This window comes from Bombus pascuorum, chromosome 13, assembly GCF_905332965.1.
Source record: "Bombus pascuorum chromosome 13, iyBomPasc1.1, whole genome shotgun sequence".
NCBI lineage: Eukaryota > Metazoa > Arthropoda > Insecta > Hymenoptera > Apidae > Bombus > Bombus pascuorum.
The window spans coordinates 11,103,750-11,128,562 of NC_083500.1; the positions used below are offsets into that span (position 1 = coordinate 11,103,750).

The 24,813-nt window shown below is 35.1% G+C and overlaps 3 protein-coding genes across 5 annotated transcripts in view; 1 reads left to right on the plus strand and 2 right to left on the minus strand.

The window, feature by feature from the left end:
• LOC132913249 (unconventional myosin-XVIIIa-like) overlaps nucleotides 1–8,784 on the minus strand; it is a 65,608-nt gene extending 56,824 nt beyond the window's left edge. The window contains exons 1-4 of one of the 3 annotated variants that reach the window (XM_060971421.1): nucleotides 6,614–8,731; nucleotides 5,129–5,149; nucleotides 1,698–2,381; nucleotides 676–1,143 (exon numbers count right to left, since the gene is read on the minus strand). In XM_060971421.1, coding sequence (XP_060827404.1) covers nucleotides 676–1,143; nucleotides 1,698–2,381; nucleotides 5,129–5,149; nucleotides 6,614–6,748 — 1,308 coding nt within the window. In that variant the 5' untranslated portion in view covers nucleotides 6,749–8,731. Of the gene's footprint in view, nucleotides 1–675; nucleotides 1,144–1,697; nucleotides 2,382–5,128; nucleotides 5,150–6,613; nucleotides 8,732–8,760 lie in introns of those variants that run through there. The other 2 variants (XM_060971423.1, XM_060971422.1) reach the window with 2 other exon arrangements.
• A 147-nt stretch (nucleotides 8,785–8,931) lies between these two features.
• LOC132913258 (MTRF1L release factor glutamine methyltransferase) lies at nucleotides 8,932–10,736 on the plus strand. The gene is made up of 5 exons (XM_060971455.1): nucleotides 8,932–9,278; nucleotides 9,601–9,689; nucleotides 9,750–9,963; nucleotides 10,088–10,341; nucleotides 10,440–10,736. Exons 1-5 carry the CDS (start codon nucleotides 9,027–9,029, stop codon nucleotides 10,681–10,683), a joined length of 1,053 nt encoding a protein of 350 aa, XP_060827438.1. The 5' UTR covers nucleotides 8,932–9,026; the 3' UTR covers nucleotides 10,684–10,736.
• Nucleotides 10,737–11,533: 797 nt separating this feature from the next.
• LOC132913254 (uncharacterized) lies at nucleotides 11,534–24,178 on the minus strand. The gene is made up of 10 exons (XM_060971444.1): nucleotides 23,869–24,178; nucleotides 19,666–19,978; nucleotides 19,023–19,200; nucleotides 15,269–15,947; nucleotides 14,074–14,330; nucleotides 13,438–13,613; nucleotides 12,958–13,189; nucleotides 12,639–12,819; nucleotides 12,330–12,561; nucleotides 11,534–12,078 (listed from the first exon to the last, which is right to left on the minus strand). Exons 1-10 carry the CDS (start codon nucleotides 23,993–23,995, stop codon nucleotides 11,796–11,798), a joined length of 2,658 nt encoding a protein of 885 aa, XP_060827427.1. The 5' UTR covers nucleotides 23,996–24,178; the 3' UTR covers nucleotides 11,534–11,795.
• Between the last annotated feature and the right edge of the window lie 635 nt (nucleotides 24,179–24,813).

Genomic DNA, 24,813 nt, shown 5'->3' on the forward strand with positions numbered 1-24,813 from the left:
CCACGGTAAGAAGTTATTTTCACGCGACGCTCCCGGTCCAAGTATAGTTTTATTATGGGTCATGAGTCACGATCCCGCTATATTCGGTGCATCAGTGGCAATGAACCAACCATGATCAGCCGGGGAACACCAGTTTCTCTGTTCCGTACACCGATCACCTTTCGAACCGACCAAGCGTACCTGTGAACGCTCTCACTTTTACCGGCAACGCCAACGATTCCGTGTAACCATTTTCGTCGTGGAGAACGAAACAAGAAGGTGGGGATTAAAGATGCTGCTTATCGATTTCTTCTCATTTTCGAAAAATTTAAAGTATAGATTATATTTCTGGACTATTTTTGTTTTACTATGTTTTACTTGAATTTGTTGCTCGCATCGGAACGAAGTATCCGAAGAAGTTTTTAACCCTTCTGTTCTCCTTCCAAATGAATATTATATTTCATTAGATGTTTATAAGTATAATATCCTTTTCTCATTTTTACTTCTAAGATTCTACAAAAGTAGATGATAGGACACCCTATATAGCAGGTAAGAAAATTTGCATTACTTATGAATGATCTAATAACAAACTCTTAAATGTTGCAACGTTAGTATCAAACTTGTGCTATGAAACATCTCGGCTCTACCCAGATGGATGGCAAAATTATATATTTTATAATCATTGTTTTAACTCACCTTTACGGTAACACTGTTAACGGAGCCCTTAATGAGATCGATAATTTCTTCCCGTGACTTGTCATCGACGTTAATTCCATTGACTTCGATCAGCCTGTCGCCTGGCAGCAAGCCGGTGTCGTTGTTATGTTGTATCAATGAACCTGGTTCAGCGAAGATCACAGGTCTCATCTGTGTGACACCATTTGCGGCTCGTTCCACGATTACAGCTCGACGCAACGAGAAACCGAAATCGTTTCGCGGTGGTGGTTGCCTTTGGATCGTAAGCTCGCGAGGTTCGGGCAGTTCCAGAGGGACGATCTCTGGTAACTGCAACTCGACGCCTTGTTCTTCGAAGGACGCCGAGGATCTCCACCTCGACAAACCCTGGGATTCTCCTACAGGCGACAGGCTGAAAGGTGGTGTTGCGAAACTGGAATTCGTGGTGTCTGTTAGGGAGTCTGCGGAGGGGCTTGCACTGGTCACCACCTGTAAAAGATAAATTGCAATTCGATTGTTAAATACAAATTATAATAAATACGATAAAATAAAATGTGTCGTACTATATATATACGCAATTATAGGGAGAAAATATTTAAATGCCATGTATACCAAAAATGATCGAGAGAGGCTGAAATATGAGAGTTGATTACGTGCAAACCAGCCTAATTCGTACGGTAATTATATTCGTAGGGTAATATTTTATGTAACAACGATATGGTAATAATGGCCTCAAGTAGAGAATTCACAAACCACTAGCGTTGCAAATTGCATGAAACGAGTTATCAACTACTCGCATTACCATACTACTGAAAACAGTTCCCTTAAAGTACGAGTTGATGACTAGAAGTGTTTGCATTAGGGGACACATAGGTATAGGTACCACACTAGCTAGCCTCTCTGTACCTGTCTCTGTAGGCTAATGAAACACGAAGATCTTTCAGCTGCGAAGCTGAGCTTGGACAACATGAATTTCAAACCACGAGCATCTAGAATACCAGCAAAAGCCTCTAACAGAAACCAATTAGATCCTTCCAACTAACCTGCAACAGTTTGGTGTCGCTTTGGTGGTGATGATGATGCTGTTGTTGCTGGTGTTGCTGCTGATGCTGCTGCTGAGCCTGCTGAACTGTTCGCTGAGGTGATACCTGCCACGAGCTTTGTCCTGTCTGCGTTTCCTCTTCGCTACAAGCTTCCTCCTTGCTAACAGCGTTTCCAAATCCTGACAAGTGTGTGGGCACGTTCTGGTAAGCGATCACCTCGTTCTGCAGCGTGTTTCTGACCAGTAAATTGCTGGCCTCCTGGTAATTGGTCTCGTTTCCGTTCGGCAGATGGCTTTCCTCTGACAACGAATTTACAGTATTACTGACACTCAGACGTGGCCCCTTAAGAATTCCTCGCTTCGGAGGCTTTGGTGGCAGTGGTGGCAAATTCTTCCCCGATTGTCCGGATACGTTCGTTGGAGTAACTGAAGACGTAGTGGTGGTAATTGTCAATGAAGTCAAAGAAGTTTCAGAAGAGTCACTCTGCGTCAAACCATCCGGCGTTCTCGTATTCCAATTATTACCAGTGCGAACACTTTGCCCTGAGCTTGAAGAGTTTTGCGAATTTTCTAAGATATCACGGTCCAAGTAAGCGAAGAACGAAGCACTATAATCTGCGGTGATACCACTCGGTAACTTTTCCTTCTCCTTCCGGCGACCAGGAATCTTTAACGATCTCCGAACCTGGAAATGAAACAGATACACTTGGTCATTGTTGCAGTCAAACTTTGTTACAATGTACATATTATAAGTATAAATAGGAAAAAATATTATACAGTTGCCACAAAAAGTATTTGCACATACCCTTATTTTCCAACGTAGCCTTTTTTAAAGCTAGATTTTAAATTTCATTCTCATAATAACAAATTCTTGTAATTGCCATTTTTTGATGCTATATAATAAATACAACGGTGTGCAAATATTATTTACGTTAAGAAATAGATAAGGAAGCATTTAGCGTAGAAAATACATAAATAGAAAAGAAATTAAAATATTTAAAAACTGGTTATATCTTTATTGTATAAAACTCGGCAGAACTTTTCTACCTATCTAATACATAGTTTCCTTTTCCAATGATTTTCTTAATACGATCTTCTTTTCTTTTATTTATTTTATTCCAAACGTACAGTAATAAAACATGAAATATACAAAATAAGATTTTGAACTTGATGTTTCAACATATGTATCTTGCTTTATATTCCACGGCTTTTCATTACTAAACTAAAACTATTTAGTTCCCCAGAAAGTTATTTGGTTTGATATGAAAAACAAGACAGCAGTGGATCTTTTCTCTCGTTGTTGTGCCCACATACTTATCCACTTCCAATATTATTCTGTTTGAACTTTGATGCAATATCAAAAAGATATTAAGGACATATTTAATCACGATAAATAAGAAACATGCTGTTTGTGAGGTACATACTACAAAGATATTCGATACGAAAGATCTACGGAAACGAATACCTGAGAGGCAGCCGTACGTGATGAAACAATGACGTATCCATTCTAAAGCCTATTCCTTTTCCTAGATCTTTCGTATCAAGTATCCTTGCATAACAGTATGCGAAAACGACGTATAAATGCACTTCAAGTTAATAATGCATAACAAGTTTACTACGATACTTTCCATTCACGACTCTATCTTTTAATGAACTTTATGATACGATATTTGTCAATCAAAAAAAAAAAAAGAAAAAAAAGATACTAAGGAGATTGGTCAACAAATAATTGCTGGAAATACAGATTTTCTAATCATGTTTCATCGATAAAGAATTTAAGGGAGAGGAAATAATCGCCCGATATCTGAGATTAGATATTAAAACAGGAAAAGATAAACTGCAGTTGTCTGAGAAAAGGGTAAAAAAACTAATTATAGTTTCAATGTTTAAGTATAAATTTTAAATGTTAATATAATATTCCATGAGTGGAAAATTATTTTTGTACGTGTACTGTATTTAATTAAAAAACTAATAATATATATTCATGATTCGAGTAATAAATAATCTGCTGAAAATATTTTAATATTTTTCTATCGACTATTTTTCGCTATTGCTATTTTACAACAAAAGTAATCGTATACGACCCGAGAAAAATTAGCGCGAAGATATACGATACGATGAAACTACGTGTAATAGACATACGTAGAGAGGGAGCAATGACCGATGTCGGAACAATTACAAATTCAAGTGTAATTAAGTAACTATGAAAGTGCCCTCGATTTCGTAACTCGAAAAGGTCTCTAATTAAATACAGTACGGGGCTGTAATTCAATTATCTTTGAAACAAATCGATGATTGAATGAAACTGCTGTTTTTTTAAGTCTCTGAAAATTAAACAAAAAGCCAATAATATATCATTTGTAAAAATAAACTGCAAGAACATTGTACGCTTTAACATCCTACCTGAATTATGGTAACTGCAAATAAGTTACAGTTCTATCCATACTCTGAATAAAAGACTATTTTCTAAGGTACATAATACACAAAAGTACATAATAATTATAACCTAATACATAATTATATATTTAGATCTGCAATTCCGTATACCTTAGCATAAATGTTGAGATCTTGATATCTTAATAATCACCGACTGAGAATTGAACAAGACTTAATGATATAACACTTTCACTTGAGTTCCATTACCTGCTGATAATGCATCCGCATTTCCTCTCTAATTACAAGGTACATACAGTACTACTACTATACGTCCACGACAAACAAATTACTTCCAATGCATCAGAGAATTTTTCATGACATTTATCATCGTGCACAACGGCAAATATGTTTCTAAATAAAACGGACGGGGATGAAGAATGATTAAGGTTATAAAAACGTAATATACGGTCACAGAAAGTTCGAGAGAGAAACTGATATAAGAATTTATAGAAATAAATCTTAAATAGCCACGTTACGTTCTAACGCTCTATATCGTTCGCTTCACTTTGCATGTCTCGAATACGTTGACTATTTTCTAATTAAATGAACGAAACAGTGGGCAGACTGTTCGTTTTTTTTTTTATTATTACCTCTATATATTAAATACGATATTCTGCAATCCAACTAGAGAAATGCGGATAAATACTATTGAATTAACGAATTATGTACAGTGATTCGGGAAAGTATTCGAACACTTATTATATAGACAATTTTTGTGAGCTTATTATAATATGTGTTATACGAAATTGTTTCCATAAACACTGTAATGATATGTACGACTATTATGATTATAATGATACAATTTGAAATTAATATAAAATGATGAAAAAGTTTCAACATTTATATGGAGGCAAGAAAGATGAGAAAGTTTTATTTTACGAAGTACAAATAAAAATTGATATTTCCCAATTTTTACGAAAAATAGAGCAGGATGCAGATAATACGAATTCCTCATTTATTAAATGATTTATAAGGAAAGGAACAAAAAATACTTACACAAATCACCATATCCTTAAGCTGATGTGTTGTTAAATTTAAAAAACGATTCAACACACTTTAATTATATTGTATGAAAGTCACCTTAATTATAATTTAAAAGCGTAACTACATATTTTGTACCTTGTACAAAATTATACATTTTGTGTAAAAAAATATCGTAATGATGAAAATTTTGGATTATTTACATGCGTTAATATATTCTCAAAGTAGCAATCTAATTTTTTATTTATGTTTGTACAAGAAAACAAACCGACGTTACAACGAATATTCGAGGAATTTCCTGTTCTTACCAATACATATATATCCCTCGCATACTACTGAATGACCTTGAATTATCTCGAGGTTACTTTACACGAGGTCAGTATGATATCATCTTTAGTTTAAAATAAAATAAATATCAGGAACAATGGAGAACTTTATTTAGAATATGAAATTAATTAAATCTTAAAATTTTTATTATACGAGCAATTTTTATTTCATAAAATTCTACAAAAACAATGAAACAAGTATTTTTACTACTTTTCTCATATAAAATTGCTACTATGCACTAATTCGAGCAAAATTTATTTTAAGACATCCTATATACTTTACTATGAAATCATTCTACGTATAGTTTCTTATCACTTAATATGTAATACAGGATTACAATCGTTTTCACGCAAATTGTTATGAAACGTCTTATCTCAATAAACAAAAGAATGTAATCAGCGAATTTTTAATTGTTATCAATTGTAAAGATTACAAAAACACACAAAATGTATATAAAATATGGCCTACTTTAATACGCGTGTAAATTTTAAAGAATGCATATAGTTACGTTTCATAAATTAACAAACCAGTAAAATGCGGCTAATGCAGCTACTCATTTACATTTATAATCTTTCATACTGACATCATGATAAACAAAAACTTAGGAAAATGTATTAAATACCAAGGTTCAAATATACACATTGAACAGAAAAGAAATAAAGCCGGAAAATTCCTCTAAAGCGTATGACGGAATATCAATGGTATGCTGTTACTATGGTGAACACATACCACTCGTCAAACGCTATCCTACAAACTTCTTTAAAGGTGTTCGAACCTCCCCAAAAAAAAAAAAAAAGAAAAAAAAAAAAAAGAGAAAAAACAGAACATATAGATAAAGGACGAAAATTATCCACCATGATTCAAACTCGACAAATCGTAGGAATTATCTGTGCACTATATCCACTTTGTAGATAAGCACAACGAAAAGAACGCGTAAAGGTCAACATTCAACATATTCAGCATGGACGTATCTCGACAAATTTTTATCGGACGAACGAGATAAATCTTAACAAGATAATATTACGCATATTTCATGTGCCAAAAGAGAAGAATACTGTACTAAAAATAAACTAACACTATGTGTTAATCATTCATATGTCTAATACCTTCAACCTACTGTGATTCAAACTAGGTTAATTTGTAAAAATAAACAAACAAAAAGAAAACACGTACTTCATCCAAACGTAGCAATTCCTCAGCGGACATACTACTGCGATCTCGTTTCTTGACATCTTTTCGTTCCTTCTTCTCTCGCTTCCGCTTCTCCTTGTCGTCCTTCTCCGCAGCCTTCTTCATAAAGTTAAACATCTTCTCATTCACAGCACGAATCTTGAGTCGAATGTGAGAAAGAGATAACACAGGATATCTCTTCTCTATTGATAGCTGGCGCGTGCACAGTTTCACGCGGTGTCGCGTATTTCGGTTCGGCCCGCGCGCATAACGCGATACTGTCCATCGAAACGACTATGTGTGCCCGGTCACACCGCCGCTTATGTGCAAACACTAAACAACCGACGGAATCGCTCCCCTACGACCTACGACGCCTATACACGATCGCACTCTGAAGACGACGAGGAAGAAGGGGAGGAGGGGCGTGCACGCTCGCGCAACGTTGCGTACGCGCCAAGCGAGCGCAAATCGGTAACAGGAAATTCCCTGTCACGAACGAATTCCAAGTAAACGATACGTCACTTTCGATGCCCCGTTATTTTACGATACAATACGAGGCACGTTTTCTTCACCACGCTTCGATTTATTCCCACATCGAAACGGTACCGATAGACACGAAGCAACACTCGCGCATCACCCGATAAATTTTTAAGTACTAGGTTTTCACGCGACACGGATCACGAAACACCGAATACATCGATAGATTTTCAGTCGATGATTGACGGTACGGTGAGACGTGACGCGTAAAGGGGCGTGAACCTACCAGAGCAAACTGTTTCTTCATGGCCGGTCGTTTCCGGCATTTAATCCGAGCAAGATATTCCAAAACTGTATTTTTTTTATAAGATTCTTCCTCTTGCTTTATTTCTTACGTTGTTGCTTTATGAACAGAAGAATGGATCTCTCTCTCTCTCTCTCTCTCTCACTCTCTTCTTCTTGGTTAAAACTAATTGAAAGTGTTCTTTCGTATATGATGCAAGACGATTGATCGAAAACACAACTTTTATACACTTCGATAGTTTATTCTTGGGCTGATTGTATTAATTCCTTTCTCCGTTATTTCATCACCGGAAAGCATCGTTCCGTGTGAAAACAATATCGTGACAATCGCGCGTGACAGCGAACTTTTACCTTCGCGAGGCTTTCGAGTCGCCGGTATACCGTCGGGTGAAGGCGGAAGGGAAGGATAGGAATACGCGTGCCTAGAACAAAGAGGAAGGGGGGAAGGTTGGAAAGGAGAAAGAGAAGCAAGAGCGAAAGAGCAACGAGAATCTACATGTCATTTTTCACCACACCTTACTCTCACGCTCTTTAAGCGACGGAAAGCTTCTGCTCGTAAACAAATGCCATACAATCATAGAGAGGAATGTTAAGCGTTGCGACAGGGCGGCGTGTGTATCTGTTAGTTGGCGATACAATCGAGCGAATTGTAAACAACGATCGATGATGTCACACGAGATCCAGAACCGACGCGATTTTCGATACGCGACGAAACTGACAGTCAACGCAGCACGAGACACACGTCACAACACCGCCACCACACCACCCGCCGCCATTCACTAGGCCAAAGACGCGTGCAATTCGTATAATTCTCCAGATCCAAACCGTTCGATAAGATAGTCACTCGAAAACGATGGTACACGTGTCCGTCGGAGCGTATAACAGCCTAGCCCATTGGATCGTCTCCTTTGTCAGAAAGACACAGTCAATAATAGACGGAAGTTGAACGGCGCACTCGTGTGACACCGACGACTGTCATGGCAGACTGAGTCGAAGTTGCGAGTTGGACCAGTGGCGACTGCTGGCGTCCTAAACCGAATCATGGCCTATAGGCCCGCACCCTTCTTTCCGTTATACAATTCTGCGCATGCGCCTCTAATCGATGATACGTTATCGACTGAACGCAAGACGAATCTTTCTTATGAATTAAAAAAGATTGACATGTGTGATATTAACCATTTAATTGGTCAATATTACGAAATAACAACGATTTCAACAAAATAAGTTTTCCAGACATGCAACACATATTTTTGCTTTGTGTCGTTTATGAAAACCGTGTATCTCATTCACGTGTTTAATGGGTTTTCGTATTCATGTACGTATTGTGTAATTGTAAGCATTTACAATTATATGTTGATATAGTGATTTACCTGCCCCATAAATCTCTCATTGCTTCTTCAATGTCAATCCTTTCTCTGCTCGATCGACGTTGTATTGCGAGAAAATATAATTAAATATATTTCTCAACAGCTGGCAGCACATAGCAGGATCGAGCGAATAACGAATTGTGATTCGTGCCTGGTAATCGTGAGTTTAATAAATAGAGAATGTTTTGATATTTTGTGTATCACGTGAGATAATTGTTGGTTAGGAACACAATTTGATGGTGAAGACAATTTATTCTATATAAAACATAATGTTGCTTCGATGTCTTTCGAGTGCTCGTGCTTTCTTCAGTGTTGTAAGTGCCGAAACATGTATACAGTGCAGTAAAGGTAAAATTATCACGTTTAGTCGACCAACGCGAAGTTTGTGCACAACGAACGTACAATGTCCTACTGTTGGTGAAATTATTGAACAATGGAGCGACCGGTTTAAGAACGAAGGTATTCCGGAACCCGTAGAATCGATCGAACACATCGTTGCACACGTCATAGGTACTAGCAAGGTATTACCATTACTAAGCATTCAATGCTCATACAATTTAAATTCTTCTTTCTCGCATTTTCATGATGACCAGCACCAACCATCAACTGATATTCATTGTTTCAAACATATTTTCTTTCGTTAAATCTTGTTATAATCTTTACTCCTGTAAATGGAGTATATATGAGTACAAAGTAAAATAATATTTAAGAAATATATAAGCAAATACATACACATAAGTTGTTCTTATACAATGTTTATTTAATCTTACGAAAACGATGAAATTTGCTTCGTAATTAAATTCGATATTTAAAAATAGCATTTCAGCGAAAATTTATTTTCAGATATTAGATGTTGTGAACGCGCGAAGTAAACGACTTACGTCGGATCAGCGCGATACACTGGATACGTTGTGCGAATGCCGATTATCTCGGTAAAAAGTTTTCACAGAATTGTTGTTCATCATTCTTTGGCTAAAATCGAATCTTTACAGAATGCCGGTTCAATACATAATAGGAGAATGGGACTTCCAAGATATTACTTTAAAATTAGTTCCGCCGGTTTTCATTCCACGACCAGAAACTGAAATGTTAGTTCATTATGCTTTAAAGGCAATAAATTCTTCTGAAAATAAAAAGCAAGAAATCTTAGAAGTTGGATGTGGTTCTGGAGCCATATCTCTTGCGATCGCTCATGCTAACAAAACAGTAACTATTATATTAGTCAATTATTATCTATCTTGCATGTATTTACTTACTTATATTGGGAATCATTTTCTATGATAACTATTGCAAATAGAATTTATACGTAAAATTAGACCAATTCTTCTAGGTTAATTGTATAACGATCGATTCAAATCCAGACGCGTGCGAATTAACAAAAGAAAATCGAGATAGGTTAAATTTAAAAGATCGAGTTACAGTTGTGCACGCAGCCCTGAAAGACGATGGATCGATAGAAATATCGAACGCATTAAGTGAAACCAAAGATCTCGATTTTAATTCAAAAACTTTCGATGTAATAGTTAGTAATCCTCCTTATGTGCCGACCAAACAGATACCTACATTAACTCCAGAAATTAAAATGTAAATAAATATCAAGTCAAAAAAAGCATTTTAAACATTATAAATTAATATTTTTTTCACATATATATAATATTTATAATTTAACTTGTACTCTTCAGTTACGAAGATCTAACGGCACTTGATGGAGGAGACGATGGCTTAAAAGTCATTAAACCTTTACTAAAATACGCTGCTACAGCTTTAAAGCCGGGAGGACGTTTGCTTTTAGAAGTTGATACAAGTCATCCTGAATACATACGCTTTTTTACAAAAAAATATTCCGTTCTTAAACTTCAGTACGCACATACATACAAAGATTTTTGTAACAATGATCGATTTGTTGAGATAGTGAAACTTTCGTAAAAAGGTTTAATGTACAAATATTTCTTACAATAAATAAATCAAAATAAAATACATTACATGTTTCTTCATATATGTTTATAGAATTAATTAATGTATGTATATGTACATAATTAAAAATATTAACAATTTATTTGCTTTCTGATACATTATTAGAGTATACTTGGATTAAAAATATTTTTATACTGGACGGAATTAATTATAAAGTCGTACTTTCTTAAAATTAAAAAATTCTAAAGTTTTTAGTAAGAAATGATCGCTTTATGTCAAATGATTATGCATTAAAATTAGCTAACTTACAGTAATTCGTGATATATACAATGGGAAACGAAAGATACAATAAGCGTATTAGTTAAAAAATAAATAATTTGATAGTGAATCTCGTAACAGTGTCTTTTTGGTTCTTTTAACTTTGCTATCTGTACAAACAAAAATATAACAAAAATATATAAAAAACTATTTTAAAAAGTCATTTCCTTTCTAATTATCTTCATGAAAACAGCAGCATTTCATTTCGTTAACGATAAATTGATAATAACTATAATAGCATCAATATGTGTACAATGTGTAAATAGATATTTTATAATAATTTTTTACTTTCGCCAGTCTTTCAAGAAAATATTACTTGCATGAATGAATTGATGTGAATGAGTTCGGTGAATACGTACGTATAAAAATTTGTTAAATATTTACAATTGTTATAAATGTAATTTCAAATACTGATTTTCATGTCTTTTATCCATCTTATAAATATTGTTTTTTCTTTGGTAATTGTTACCTCGGTTAGTCGGCTCAACAGAGCCATTGTAATATTAATTTAATATTACATTGTAATATTTATTTCTTAAAAAAAAGAGATTGAAACTGCTGGAAATTAATATTGTACTAGCAATTGTCAATTAGCAGTAGTTGGTTGCACTTATAAATAACAGTCTCAGGAAATTCTTTCTATTAATTCTTCATTAGAATATCCTCAATAATTTCAATCTCTGTGGAATCAGTGTAGGAAGTATAATTGGAGTTTGCACGTTCATCAATCTTTGAACTAACTCAATTGTACTTTAGTTTTTAATACTTGTTATTGCTTAATGTTGTTACCTCTTCGATTATTTATTTTATTGCGGAGAAAACTTTTCAAGTTCTCTTTTAATCGAAGCTATTAATGGTACTGCTGGATCTTCCGGTGGAAGTTGGCTGTCGACAAGTATACGCCTCGTATCAACATCTGGCAAGTTAGGCCTATGAAAGGGACCAGCACTTAGTGGTCTGGAACCCCAACCACTGCGAGATCGCGGTGGTTGGAAATGTCCATTTTCTGCAATATCACCGTCGTTGGACTTCACCGGTAACGACGTACGAGGTCGAACCTGCATTTCCGCTAATGGTGGAGATATAGGACTAAAGACGAAATTAAATATAGACATTAACATGAATTTTAAACAGAATATACTAAAAAAGTAATCGATAAGCTTTCTAGAAAATGCGCCAACAAGATTCAAAATGAGTAAAATGAGAGTAAATTGTGTGAGAAGTTTCATCTTTGACTTTTAACACTAGCTACGTTTTAATTGATAATTATAATATAGACTCTTAATTTAGCAGAGCTTTTTTCAGAACGCTTCTCAATTACAATCTCTAAATAAAAATACCTAGCATGAGTGGTTCTTCCTTTAGTTTCGGAAAATATTGTGAGCATATCCGGCGCACGTGCTGCTGAACTTGGTCTTGTGGCGCATAATTGTGCTTCTGATTTTGCATCTCTACTTCCAAAGAGACTGAAAGAATCTTCCAGGAGTTCGTGAAGTCTTCTCCTTGCTTTCCCCACGGGACCGGATGGCATTGCATAAGTTGGATCAACATCTGTCCCGGATGTACCATTATCTTAAATCACAATTCAAATTATGTAATAAGAAAATTTAATCCGGAAAATACCAGAATAAATGGTCTAAGAAGAATACCTTCTACAGACAAGTTTTGTCGCCGAAGATTCCATACTATTGGTCCTATAACTCCAGGGTCTTTGATAGCACTCGAAGTTCGCGCAAAAAATTTATCATTCACACCATTACCTGTATAAAGACCCAAACGATCGTTGTCTCGCCTTACCAGTTCTGGGGAGTCTATGTCTAGATGCTTGACCTAAATAAAACAAATATAAAACACATAGAATCTGTGAGAAACACATGTAAGGTATTAAATATTCAATATGTTTTCGTTGGAACAATTTTATGTCACGTTTTCGTTACAACTTTTATTGCTAGATTAAAGTTTGCTCACCATAACTGGTTCGAGTACTCTAGAAAGTGGTTCAACACTTTTCATGCTGGGGAATGGTTTACAAGATGGCATAGAAAGGTAAGAATGCGGTGAAGCAGTGGCTTCTTCTTGCCTCGTGTAATCTTTTTCCAAAGAATCTAATGTTTCTAGATGATCGACAATGACATCCATTGAATCAGATGTTCGAGGCGTGTCAACAGCGTTTGTTCGTGACATTCTTCCATGTGCCATTCTATAATTGAACGATAACAATTAAATACCGCGTTATACTTTTTACAGATTCACAGAAGTATCAAAATAGGAAGATAAGATTGAATATAATTAAAAGCTTTAGAAGAAAAATATTAGATCTTAAGATATGGTCCAACATTGTTAGAAATTTGAAGATACGAAGATGGGGCTTCGGTTAAACTTGAAAACAAACTAAGAAATTTTAACAAATGAAATTTGTATTATCTTGCGATTAACACTTGGATGTACCTGGTTCTTTTCGAAGAGTACTCCCACGGTCTTGGTTCTAGCGCTTTACTTTTCTCTTCTTCGTCGTTGTCGCTCGAAACTTGATGAATTCCTGCCTCGAGACTGTCGGGGGTTTCGAGAGACACCGGAGTCCTCGATAAACTTCCAGGAGTCTGTCTCTGACTGGTACCGTCAGTCTGCGAAGAAGGATAGGATGTGCAGTAGATCGATAGAGTTGCTTCGCAATAAATCAGTGTAAACGAAGGTTGAATATTTGCCCCAAGTCAATAGTCGAATAAATGCAAGAGTCTGTCCCTATAATTCCAGCTAGTCATTTGGCTTGATTATTGGACAATGTTCTTACTATTCCGGATTTTTTCATTTATATTTATGTTCAATATCACGCAAACTATTAAAAAAATTAGTAGTCATAGATTGCGTGCTTAATGTGGGAATCTAAATAAATATTTTTTATTCTATACGCTAAATGTTACACGAATAGTTTAAATCTCTTTACACCTTTGCACTTTTAATTTAGCAGAAATCCATATGAAAATTCACAGTCTATTAATCGCTATATTTTTTAATTTTTAACAGTCAATCACGTTACTTTAGATAATATTATTTCCTATGCTGCTACTCTAATCTCTTACATACCTTAATTTCCATTTCGGATGTCGAACAAGCATTATTATCAAGACCAGTAGCTGCTTGTATATATTCTTGTTTCTTTCTTAAAACATGATGACTCGGTGGTGCAGCTACAGCGCTGTGTGCTCGTTTCCTTTTTGCTGCGAGAACTAATCCCGCGACAACCAATGCTAACAAAATAAAACCAGCGCTTGCTGCACCGATTAATAGCCATGCATCTCTTTTCCTCGAAAGAGCCAATGGTCGTGTTTCTTTCAAGTATGCTATATACATAAAAAATGCAAAGTAACTTTAAGAAAAATGGTTGAAACTCAAAAATGCTTATAAATCAGTACTACTTAAAACGAGGAACGTAATGTATTAATATATTGAATATACTGTAAGATATATATTAAATGTCCTTTTTATATATTAGAAGTTAATCATTGTCCCTTTAGATATTAGCATTCGTACCCGTTTTAATTAAAAAAAAGAAGATAAATTTCAGATTATATATTAATAAATACACCTGCAATCTAGGCGTACAAAGGAATAGCCCAAATTTGTCAGTGGAACTCAAAGTTTATTTAAAGAAGATTATGGCAAGTTGTTCATGTTGTCATAACGAATCGTGTTTGGGATACTTTGTAGCAGCCAACTTATTCGCTAGACGTTACTCCCTAGGATTATTACCTGTTCCGATCGACGTAACACGTTTTATCCAATACTCACTTTCAATTAGCGGAAGAGATACAAAAATGACTCGGTGATTGGTTCTTGTCTAGGGACGCAGCATTTTTCCATGAGAGAATTCATGATTTGCTATTTAATGAAAGAATTCATAGATGGCTCTAGTTTGATTCAGACTAGCGATAACGATATGGTCAGATGACGTCGAGTCAGCTTCCGGTCGATAGATTTTTATTCGACTTGACCGAACCACCTACTGCCAATACTCTCGTTGAATTACCTGTAAGCTATTTTAACCTGACTCGACGCGATCCAACCACGTGAATCGTCTCTTAAAATCATAGAAAGCGATGGCAAATATTTTGAACCACCTGCTGTACCTTCTTTCTAAATAGACTTGGAATCTCACTGGAAAATTCGCGTCATTCATTCGCACACCTAATTATGAAAAAGCGATGCTAAGATATCTTGCTTCTTAATGGAAAATAATAATATACTATACTACCTATAAGTAAGTACTATAAGTACTTACGTTCGCTCTGAATAAGAACTGGCGCGCCAAGTTCCAATGCAACCTCTTGAGGTGACAAAAGAGCCATATCCCTGGCAGCTGTTTCTGCGGGTACAGGTTTCCCTCCTAGGTGAACCGAATAAATCAACTTCGTAGCCCCACTGTCCGTTACGCTTGTATTTTGCATTCTAACTTGGACTGCCTCGACCCCAGAATGATCCAATAAACGTAACTCGGAATATTTGCTTGTATTCGTGCTGTCTGAACCGCCATCTTTTAATATTTCTTCCCTTGACGTGGTACGATTATTCGTACGATCGTGAAGATCGTTAAAAAGATTAGAAGACGAATTAAAAAATAAATCATACTGCAAGGATCGTTGACCAGGATAGTCTGTCGTATTTTCATTAAAGTCTAACGACGTAGTTGCAGATAGATTTTTATCGTACGATATTTTCTCTTTGACGAGGTTAGATTTTGTTATTTTTAATTGAAAATCGTCTATTTGAATTTGCTCATTACGATTCCCAACATCGTTAACGCTTGTCGTCGTTGGGACAAGAGTATTTTTAAAGCTGGATACTTGAAGTAGTTTCAGTTGGTTTGGCATTGTCTGAGACTCTGAATTCCCTGGAATCCTTAGTTTAGGCGATGAGATCCTGGAATTTCGCGGCATTTCTCCCACACTGGCGACCTCTGGCTGAAACAAAGAGAAATATTTATTGCAACTGTACGTTTGCCATGTTACCTCGTATTTAAACAAAAATATATGAACCCTTCAAAGTAACTCTCATAAATTTATTTACTGTTACTGTGGAAATATGAAGGTGTACTTTATGGAATTCTCAGGGTTTAAGGAAGCTTCTATGATTGCACGGATTGTAAATCGAAATCATTTAAAAGTTTTGTATCAATAAAAATTCAAAAATACTAGTGCTGCCAATTTTATGAAATAACTGTTAATAACCAATTCATTAAACATCAGGTTCATCTTCAGAACTGTATGTGAATGTTGTCTGGGATCCATTTTTATTCCAAGATTCTAAAATTATGATTTAAAACCAAGGGTAATTAACGAATATTCCGTAATTAGAGAGACAATTCTTTCCTTTGGAAATTAAAAAATAAAAATTTCTCACCTCCACGCGTTTAATTTGCATTGTACGTGTTTACATTTTTTCGAGGTTTACGCCTTTGAATACGCCCACGAGAAATTACGATTCGTATTTCGAACGTAGTTTACGAACAATAAAGTAATATTTATACGACAGCTTCAATCTATCCCGCAAAATTTTTAAATCTTTATAGATACAGTTTGTAGGCTGAAAAAAACGTAGGAAGAAAGCTGGTGATATAATTCGGTAGACTCAAACCTAAAAGTTTACAGATAAATTCTCTTAATTAGCCTTTCTTAATAAAAAAAATTTGTTCGATCTTTTCCCATTAAACAAAAGGCTCTGAATCTTGAAAAGTAGGTCCATAGTTACATTCATACATAAGTTACAAATTATCTACATACTATGGGTAACTTTGGTTTAAATCCATAGCCTGAGAGAAGTATACTTTATGTTACTTCTACAAAAATGCTATTTTCTACTAGGAACTTCGTCTTAATTTACATTATCTTAATAACTCTTATGATCTGTCAGATTTTTAGAGACAGCGCTACTATCACCGCGTAGCGGTGGAAAGCGGAACTAATTTTTCAATCCCCTTTGCCAGCGACGAAATCTGTCCTTTTAAAAAACTAGTGAGTTTCTTGTCTGCGAACAACCATCAACTGCCATCTATTCTCTCACATTACAACTTCATGTTCCAACATCCACACACAGATGGCAGGACATGACTTGTCCGTAGACAAGGAGCGCACTACTGTGCGACAAGGACAGACATACTTTTCTCTCTAATTAATCGAATTTTCATTAATTGCTCCGTTTCTGGTACAAAATCCTGCACTTTTAGAATCGAAGAATATAGAGGGGATCCCTGAGAAGGTTCTCGCACCGATTTCGACCAGAATTTGTGCCTAATTATTCAGTTTTTAACGATTATCCACGGCATCCCCCCGTCAGACAGAAATCACGCCGCAAATTTTCGCGTAATTTTTGTCACGCGTAATTAATTTATGAACTTTTATGCACGAAGAATTTAGTACAGGGTCTAAGGAAGCTTCTCCAATTCCTTAGAGAGCGAATTAATAAGGCGTAAAGTTGGTATTTGTAAAAAATCGCAGACTGGTACAGGGCTAGCCGCGACATTCGCTACGATAATTGTCCATAATTAATTAATTAAAGGTAAATTCCGATTGAAATTGGCGTGTGAATCTTGTCAAAGGTTCCACCTTCATCTTGCAATCCTGAAAATGCATGAATTTTATCAGGGAAAAGCGTAATTAACGAATAATCGTGCAACTAGAGTGAGAAGTATGTCTGTCCTTGTCGCACAATATAGCTTTCCTTGTCTGTGACGTCACATATGTCTGTCCTTGTCGCACAATATAGCCTTCCTTGTCTGTGACGTCACGTATGTCTGTCCTTGTCGCACAATATGGCTTTCCTTGTCTGTGACGTCACGTATGTCCGTCCTTGTCGCACAATATAGCTCTTCTTGTCTAACAGGAGTTGAGATACCTCCTGGCTCATTCTATATTCCTGTTACTTTTCTGCAGTTCCAGCCGGTTTCAATAGATGGCAGCATCGATCGTAGACAAGAAGCACACTACTGTGCGACAAGGATAGACATACGTTTCTTTCTAATTCATCAAATTTTTGATAATTGCTCCGTTTCTGGTACAACGCCTGCATTTTTAGAATCGAAGAACATAGAGGGGAGCCCTGAGAACGTTCTTGCACCGATTTCGACCAGAATTTGTACCTAATTATTCAGTTTTTAACGATTATCCACGACGTTCCCTCGTCATCCAGGACCACGCCGCAAATTTTTGCATAATTTTCGCCACGCGTAATTAATTTATCAACTTTTATGCGCGAAGAATTTGGTACAGAATCTGAGGAAGCTTTTATAATTTCTTAGGGAGCGAATTAATGCAGCAAAAGGTTAATATTTATGGAAAATCACAGACCTGTACCTAATTAATTAAAAGGAAATTCCGGTCGAAATCGGTGAGTGGATCTTGCCAGAGGTTCTGCCTTTGTCGTACGATCCTGAAAATGCATGAATTTTATCAGGGAAAAGCGTAATTAACGAATAATCGTGCAACTAGAGTGAGAAGTATGTCTGTCCTTGTCGCACAATATAGCTTTCCTTGTCTGTGACGTCACGTATGTCCGTCCTTGTTGCACAACATAGCTCTCCTTGTCTAACAGGAGTTGAGATACCTCCTCGCACGTTCTATACTCCTGTTACTTTCCCGCAGTTCCGACCTTCTTTAATCATCGATCATAGACATGGAATGCGATATCACGCGGCAAGGACAGATATACGTACGTATACCAGTGTTGCCATCTATCGGAGACGACTCGCGAGAAAGTAACAGGAGCGGAGAATAGAATGTGCGTGGAGGTATCTCAGCTCCTGTTAGACAAGGAGCGGGACAATGTACAAGGAAGAGTGTAATAGCGATTGATTTCACCTTATCATCGCTAGATGGTGATAATATTTTTATGAATTTAGAGGATATATCTGTGAACGTTTATGATTGCATCTGCCAAATTGAACGGCTAGGTTTGTTCGTTTCTTTGGATATTTTTAATATGTAATACATAATGGTGGTGTTCATAAGCGTTTTCATTGTACGTTGATTCAGCAAGCGTACCTTGTTTCTAAGAAGCGCGTGCCCTCTTGTAATTCTTCGAAATCGTGTGTTCGTCTGTGAAAGTCCAAGATGACGATGCTGCTGCCTTGAAAACGCAGTCTTATACAATCGGGCTAGTTTCAATTCGATTTTTGGCGGTATAGCTTCACCCGCCCGAAGAACTGTCAGCAACCAGTATCTAAATCGTGGAGAATGAAAAAAGAATGTTTCAATTATTCTGTGTAAAGTGTTGTTTGTGGCGTTACTTATTACGTAATTATGTATGTCTTGTCCGTAAGAAAACGTGAAGCTACGAACGCTGAATACGATCGCCTGTGCAATGTTGAGATGTTAGGTTAATTGGAACGTGTGTTTCCAGTCACGTTCTTGCGGTTTATAAAGGTTTTTGTAGTGCCAGCTATTTCTTAGAGATAAACGTGGAATCTGATTAACGCATATATACTCAGTTTCAATTTACCGAAACACTTAGTCCCGGTTATGGCAAGAAACACGATAATTAAGAGTAGAGAAACATTCTTCTAACATACCATTGAAAGTGTAATAAAAATATTTATATTTTGATCGTATGGCACCAAGTGTGAAAACATTCGTGCACGAGACGCTTAAATACTCGCAATCTGGGAAATAACAAATAAATACGTACCTTGGACCAGGATCTTCTCCGATAAGGACACCGATATTTTGGTCCGTGTCGTCGTCCAATCTAGGCGTTGGTTCGATGCAAGTAGTGCATTTTGGTTCGTTAGGTTCGGCGTAATCGGGAAATGGTTTATGATTATCTTTGTCTTCTGCCGGCGAGTACACTGTTACGGTATGATGAACTGTTTTGGTTTCGTAAAACGTCAGCCCTTGATTAGCATCTACCCATGGTGGTGCATCCTTGGCATCTGACCAAAAGAAGTCTTGCAGATGCACTCGACGTCCTGGCAGATGCTCGATCAGAATAATTTCATCCTCTGAGGTAACAAACATTTTACTCGTAAATTATACGCTTCGATTAATAAGTATGGAAGTGAAAGGCGCGTTTTAATGATATTTATTTGATTTATTACTTAGCAAACTGAGGATAGATTACGGTGATGTTAAGTCGAACAAGAAATTGTATATCATATTTCACGATACGTAGTAGTACGAAGGATAAATATTTTCGAGTATTCAGTTTGGTTAGGACGAGTAATCGATTCAAATTTATGTTTTAATGCAATTATAAAGACGATAACTGTCTTTATTATTTATCGTATAAACATGGTAATGTATAAACGAGGTTTGTCTTATGAAATTAATTGCGTTGATTACAAAAGTAGAACAAATATCCTTTTTTCTTTAATATATAGAATATAGGTTAATCGCTGCGTGATATTGTTTTAAATATTGTTGGAATTGTAACTGTTATTCGTTGACAAGTATATTCTCGTAAAACATTTCGCTAAAGCATCCAAAATGAAATCGATCAAGAGTTAAATATTATAATGTAATTTTATATAAATAATCGCCTTGCTTACGCTCACAGCTGTTAGTACCAATTTTATTTTAAAAAACAAGCGCAAAATTAATATACGTAAAATAATACAAAATAATTATTTTGAAATTTCACTTCAATGTTACAGTTCAGAATATCTCGAGAGTAATAAATATTCTTTTGACGTTATGTAATTTCAAATTACATGATATTTATTTCCGCATTGCTATGAAAGAGGAACAGACAAACGTGAAGCGGTGGTGCGTGAAAGCTTTACTTTCATAGGAACTTATCGTCCACAAGGGCAATGACCTTTAGTCATGCGAATCGTTTACGAGACAATGTGACATTAATATAACGAGTAGGCCAACTTGGTTGTCAACATACAACATTAAACTGGTTACACATACATATATATATATATAATATTAATAATTATTCTATATAAATAATTAAAAATTATTAGAGATTTTTATGAAACGACAAAATTGGCTTGATATTATCGAAACAACAAGTGATCCCGATTGTTGACTTAATATTGATCGTGATGGATTAATTTCTCATGTGCGAGACACGCTAAAAAGTGTAGGGAACTATTTTAACGACTTCAGAAACTATGAAGTAATCAATTAAAGTACATACTGATTAAAAACTTCCGGTAGAAGGAGAAAATCTGTCAAAAAGTTTGTCATGCTACTGCGTGACTATAAATTGTTCGTTAATTTGCATGAGGTCATTGAATTCTCTTTTATTGGAACTTCGTTCACTGAATAGGCAAGTACCTATGTATCCAATTTCACTTGAAGTTAGCTAATAGTTACTTTAGCATACTTCACCCACGAATTATGCGTATGATGAATCAAACTTCAGAATGAATTATAAGCAGACAAGTATCGTTACCCTCACGGTGTGTTAAAAAAATTTCAAGTTGGAAAGTTCTATAATCAGTAAAACTGTTTCAAGTATATGTATTAATTAAAAAACCGACGATACATTACTGTTTATAAAAATAGAAAGTAAAATATAATAACACGTTAGAAAGAACCTTTGACAAAATTATAAAGCGCAAGAAATAACAAACTGCTTGTTTAAACGTGGTTCTTTTTATTTTACTTTCTGTCGTACAATGTGAATATAAAAAATTCTTTCCTTTTCTAATACATTCGTCATATTTCCTCGATCAAGCCATCTATGTCTAAACCTAACGTATTTATATAGAATTTTCAACATAAACTTCCTTTTTATGTATTTTAGCAAATAGTGACTTCTCGCTTATACAAACTTTTCATGCATCGCGTAATGTAAAGATTTGCTATGTACACCTTGAATATTTTTAGCCAGTGGTGGTAGTGTTAAATCGATAGGGAACCGAGTTCCTATGGTGAAAATAATGCAAATTGATTCTGATTAGTCCTCCAGGCTTTACCAGTTCGATTCCGCTAGAGACCATGCGTTTACAACCCCTTCCGATGCGCACTGTTACGAATTATTGCTGGTCACGTATCCAGTTATACTCTCACCTGTTATCCAACTCCAATTTATCGTGCAATACACCGAACTTCATTGCGAGAGCTTCAATTACGTTCTCTAATCGGCTCATTATCCTGAACGGAATGTTTTGCTTTAATTAATAGCTCGTGGATATTTGTTCAGCCATTTTTAATTTAAACGAAATGATCTGATACCATGTTACCGCTATGTACTTGGTATCATATGCGTTTCGAAATAACCAATCACTTTGATTAATTATTTTTATCTTAACTATTAATTGTTATTACGAGTGAGAATTCAGGAAACGAATTTAAATTGAAGATTATGTTTTAATGTTTATTTTTATTTTCGTAATGTATCAATGATGTACCATTATTAGTTAAATTTCCCTGTGTTACATGTTTTTCTATTAATAAATGTATGTTCTAAAAAAAAAAACGTAGTTTTCATTTTATTTCCAACCTTACAACTTAAAAATGTAATTATGTACACTTCCAATATAGGTATCATTAGTGTAAGGTTAAAAAGGTGTATATCAAAATGAAATAAATTATTTTCTAGTAATATGTCGCTTTCGTTAATGGTTTGAAATAAAATAACAAATAATTTAGAGTTTCAAATACTATATTTTTCATATACTTGAGTCATAAACAACGAGCCCCAATTATTTTACTATATTTATTACTATTTAATAAATTAAATATTTGTATAAAGATAAAAATACTGAAAAAAATATACGACTAAAAGTATATACATACGACAATATAAATTACATAGTATATGAACCAATGTTCTGCTCGTAAGATAAATATTATTTACATCAATTCATTTCTGCGATATATATTAAGGTAATGCCAAATTTAGAGACGTTTATGTGTTATTTAACGCATTCCTGTATCAAGTTCTATTTTAAAAAATATTATTAATGAAATACAGTTTGCATATTTACATTACGTTGGAATATCGGCTTATAAAGCGATCTGATGTAATTAGCCAAAGGTCTTTGGCATTCAAGTTCAACATTATTCGGATCCAACAGATAGTTCTGGTTGCGTGGGAATGTTCGGGGGAAGCGTGATTCAAACCAGTGTTAAATGCTCCGTATGTCAGCGAATTGTATAGTACTTACGTAGAACTTGATGCTATCCACATGTGCGTATGTATATTGTATGTATATATATACCGGGATTCCCGGTGCGGAAAACATGGTGTCGATAATAATATCGATTAGTTGACGAACATTTACAGCTGACCGCCGAATTACATATCGTAATATGTCTTCTAGATTCTGTTACCTAAATTATTTAGTGACATGATTTCCAATGACTCGACACTCGTGCATTCCACGAAACACATGCATTGCAATAATATACGTGGTCACGAAAGCTTGGATTCTATGATATACGAATTGTAAACTTTGTTCGCGAGATAAACTCATTACCATAAACGTACTCGTTTTCAAAAAAAGCGCGCCAGCGAAGAAACGATTGAATGAGAATCGATACGCGTATAGACGAGTGGAACAAATGTTTAGTAAGAGTATCTTGTCTCTCGAAGTAGATAAATCTTGTTCTTAAAATTCCAATAATCTTGCAATTTTTTGTTCGACTATTTAAATATTGGCATATAAACTAGACAAGTAAGGAAAAATATATGAACGAGCGACAAAATTAAACAGAATCTAAAAAATGTTTTAATAGAATAAATTAATCGTATTGTCAAATAAATTAAAAGAAAACAAACTTGGACTTTCTAGTTAATTTGAACTTCCTAGTATATTTTAATCATAATTATCCTTATCATATACATAGACCCTATTGTATCAGTCAGTATAACGCAACAAAACCTTGATATCGAATATTTTCAATCTATAGTATCTCTGGAATAAAAACTAACCAGCTCCCGGTGGAAGGGAAGCTTGCACTTTCGAGATGTTCGAGTTTTGCAGAAGAAATATTAGAATTTGTACGATCGCACCGAACGAAACTGACAATGCAGTACACAAAACACCACACAACAACATCGCGCCGGATGCACTCGGCTATACTAAAAGGGGTGAGACGTTGTCCACAAGTCTACTGAACCATTCAGCCAATCCGAATGAACTCGAGTACTCCGTTCACTGCGCCGGCGTGATTTTCAAACATGCGCAAGGATATTTTATTCTTTGCTTCTATGTTATTTTCATTAATACCGTGCAAAGATTTCAACTTCTTTTATTTCTTTTTAAGACTTCAATAAATATATATATATATACTCTACAAATATCCGTATCTACCAAGTTAGAATTCAGAGGTGCAAACATAATATTTGAAATATTGTAAATTTATAAATTAGAGCTGTTTAAGTTAACCTTCTAAGTTCATAATTTGTTCTAAACACCACAAATGATATTAACATTTGTAGTTATGACATATTTCGATTGAAACATAGTTGACAGACATTTACGAATAGAATTGGAAATATTTTATGTTCAATAATAATGCATTTTTTAGTTATTTCGGATTTGAAAATGAATATACTAAAACAACATCGGCAAAATTTTAGTAATTCGATAAAACTTAAGATAGCGGGAAATCATAAACCACATAGTGTGTTAATATCAATTATAAAAAATTCATGTATGTTATTTCACTATTCCATATAATGGTGAATAAAATATTTCTACGGAAATTTGGTTTCATTTAAATAGCTGCGTCATATCAGATTACAAATTTGAAAATATGTCGAATCTTCGTATTACTCGGACTATGGTAGAATAATTTTATTGCACCACTGCTGTAGTTAGTCACATAAAACGGTTCAGGAGTTAAAAAAAAGTATATTAATCACTAAATGTCT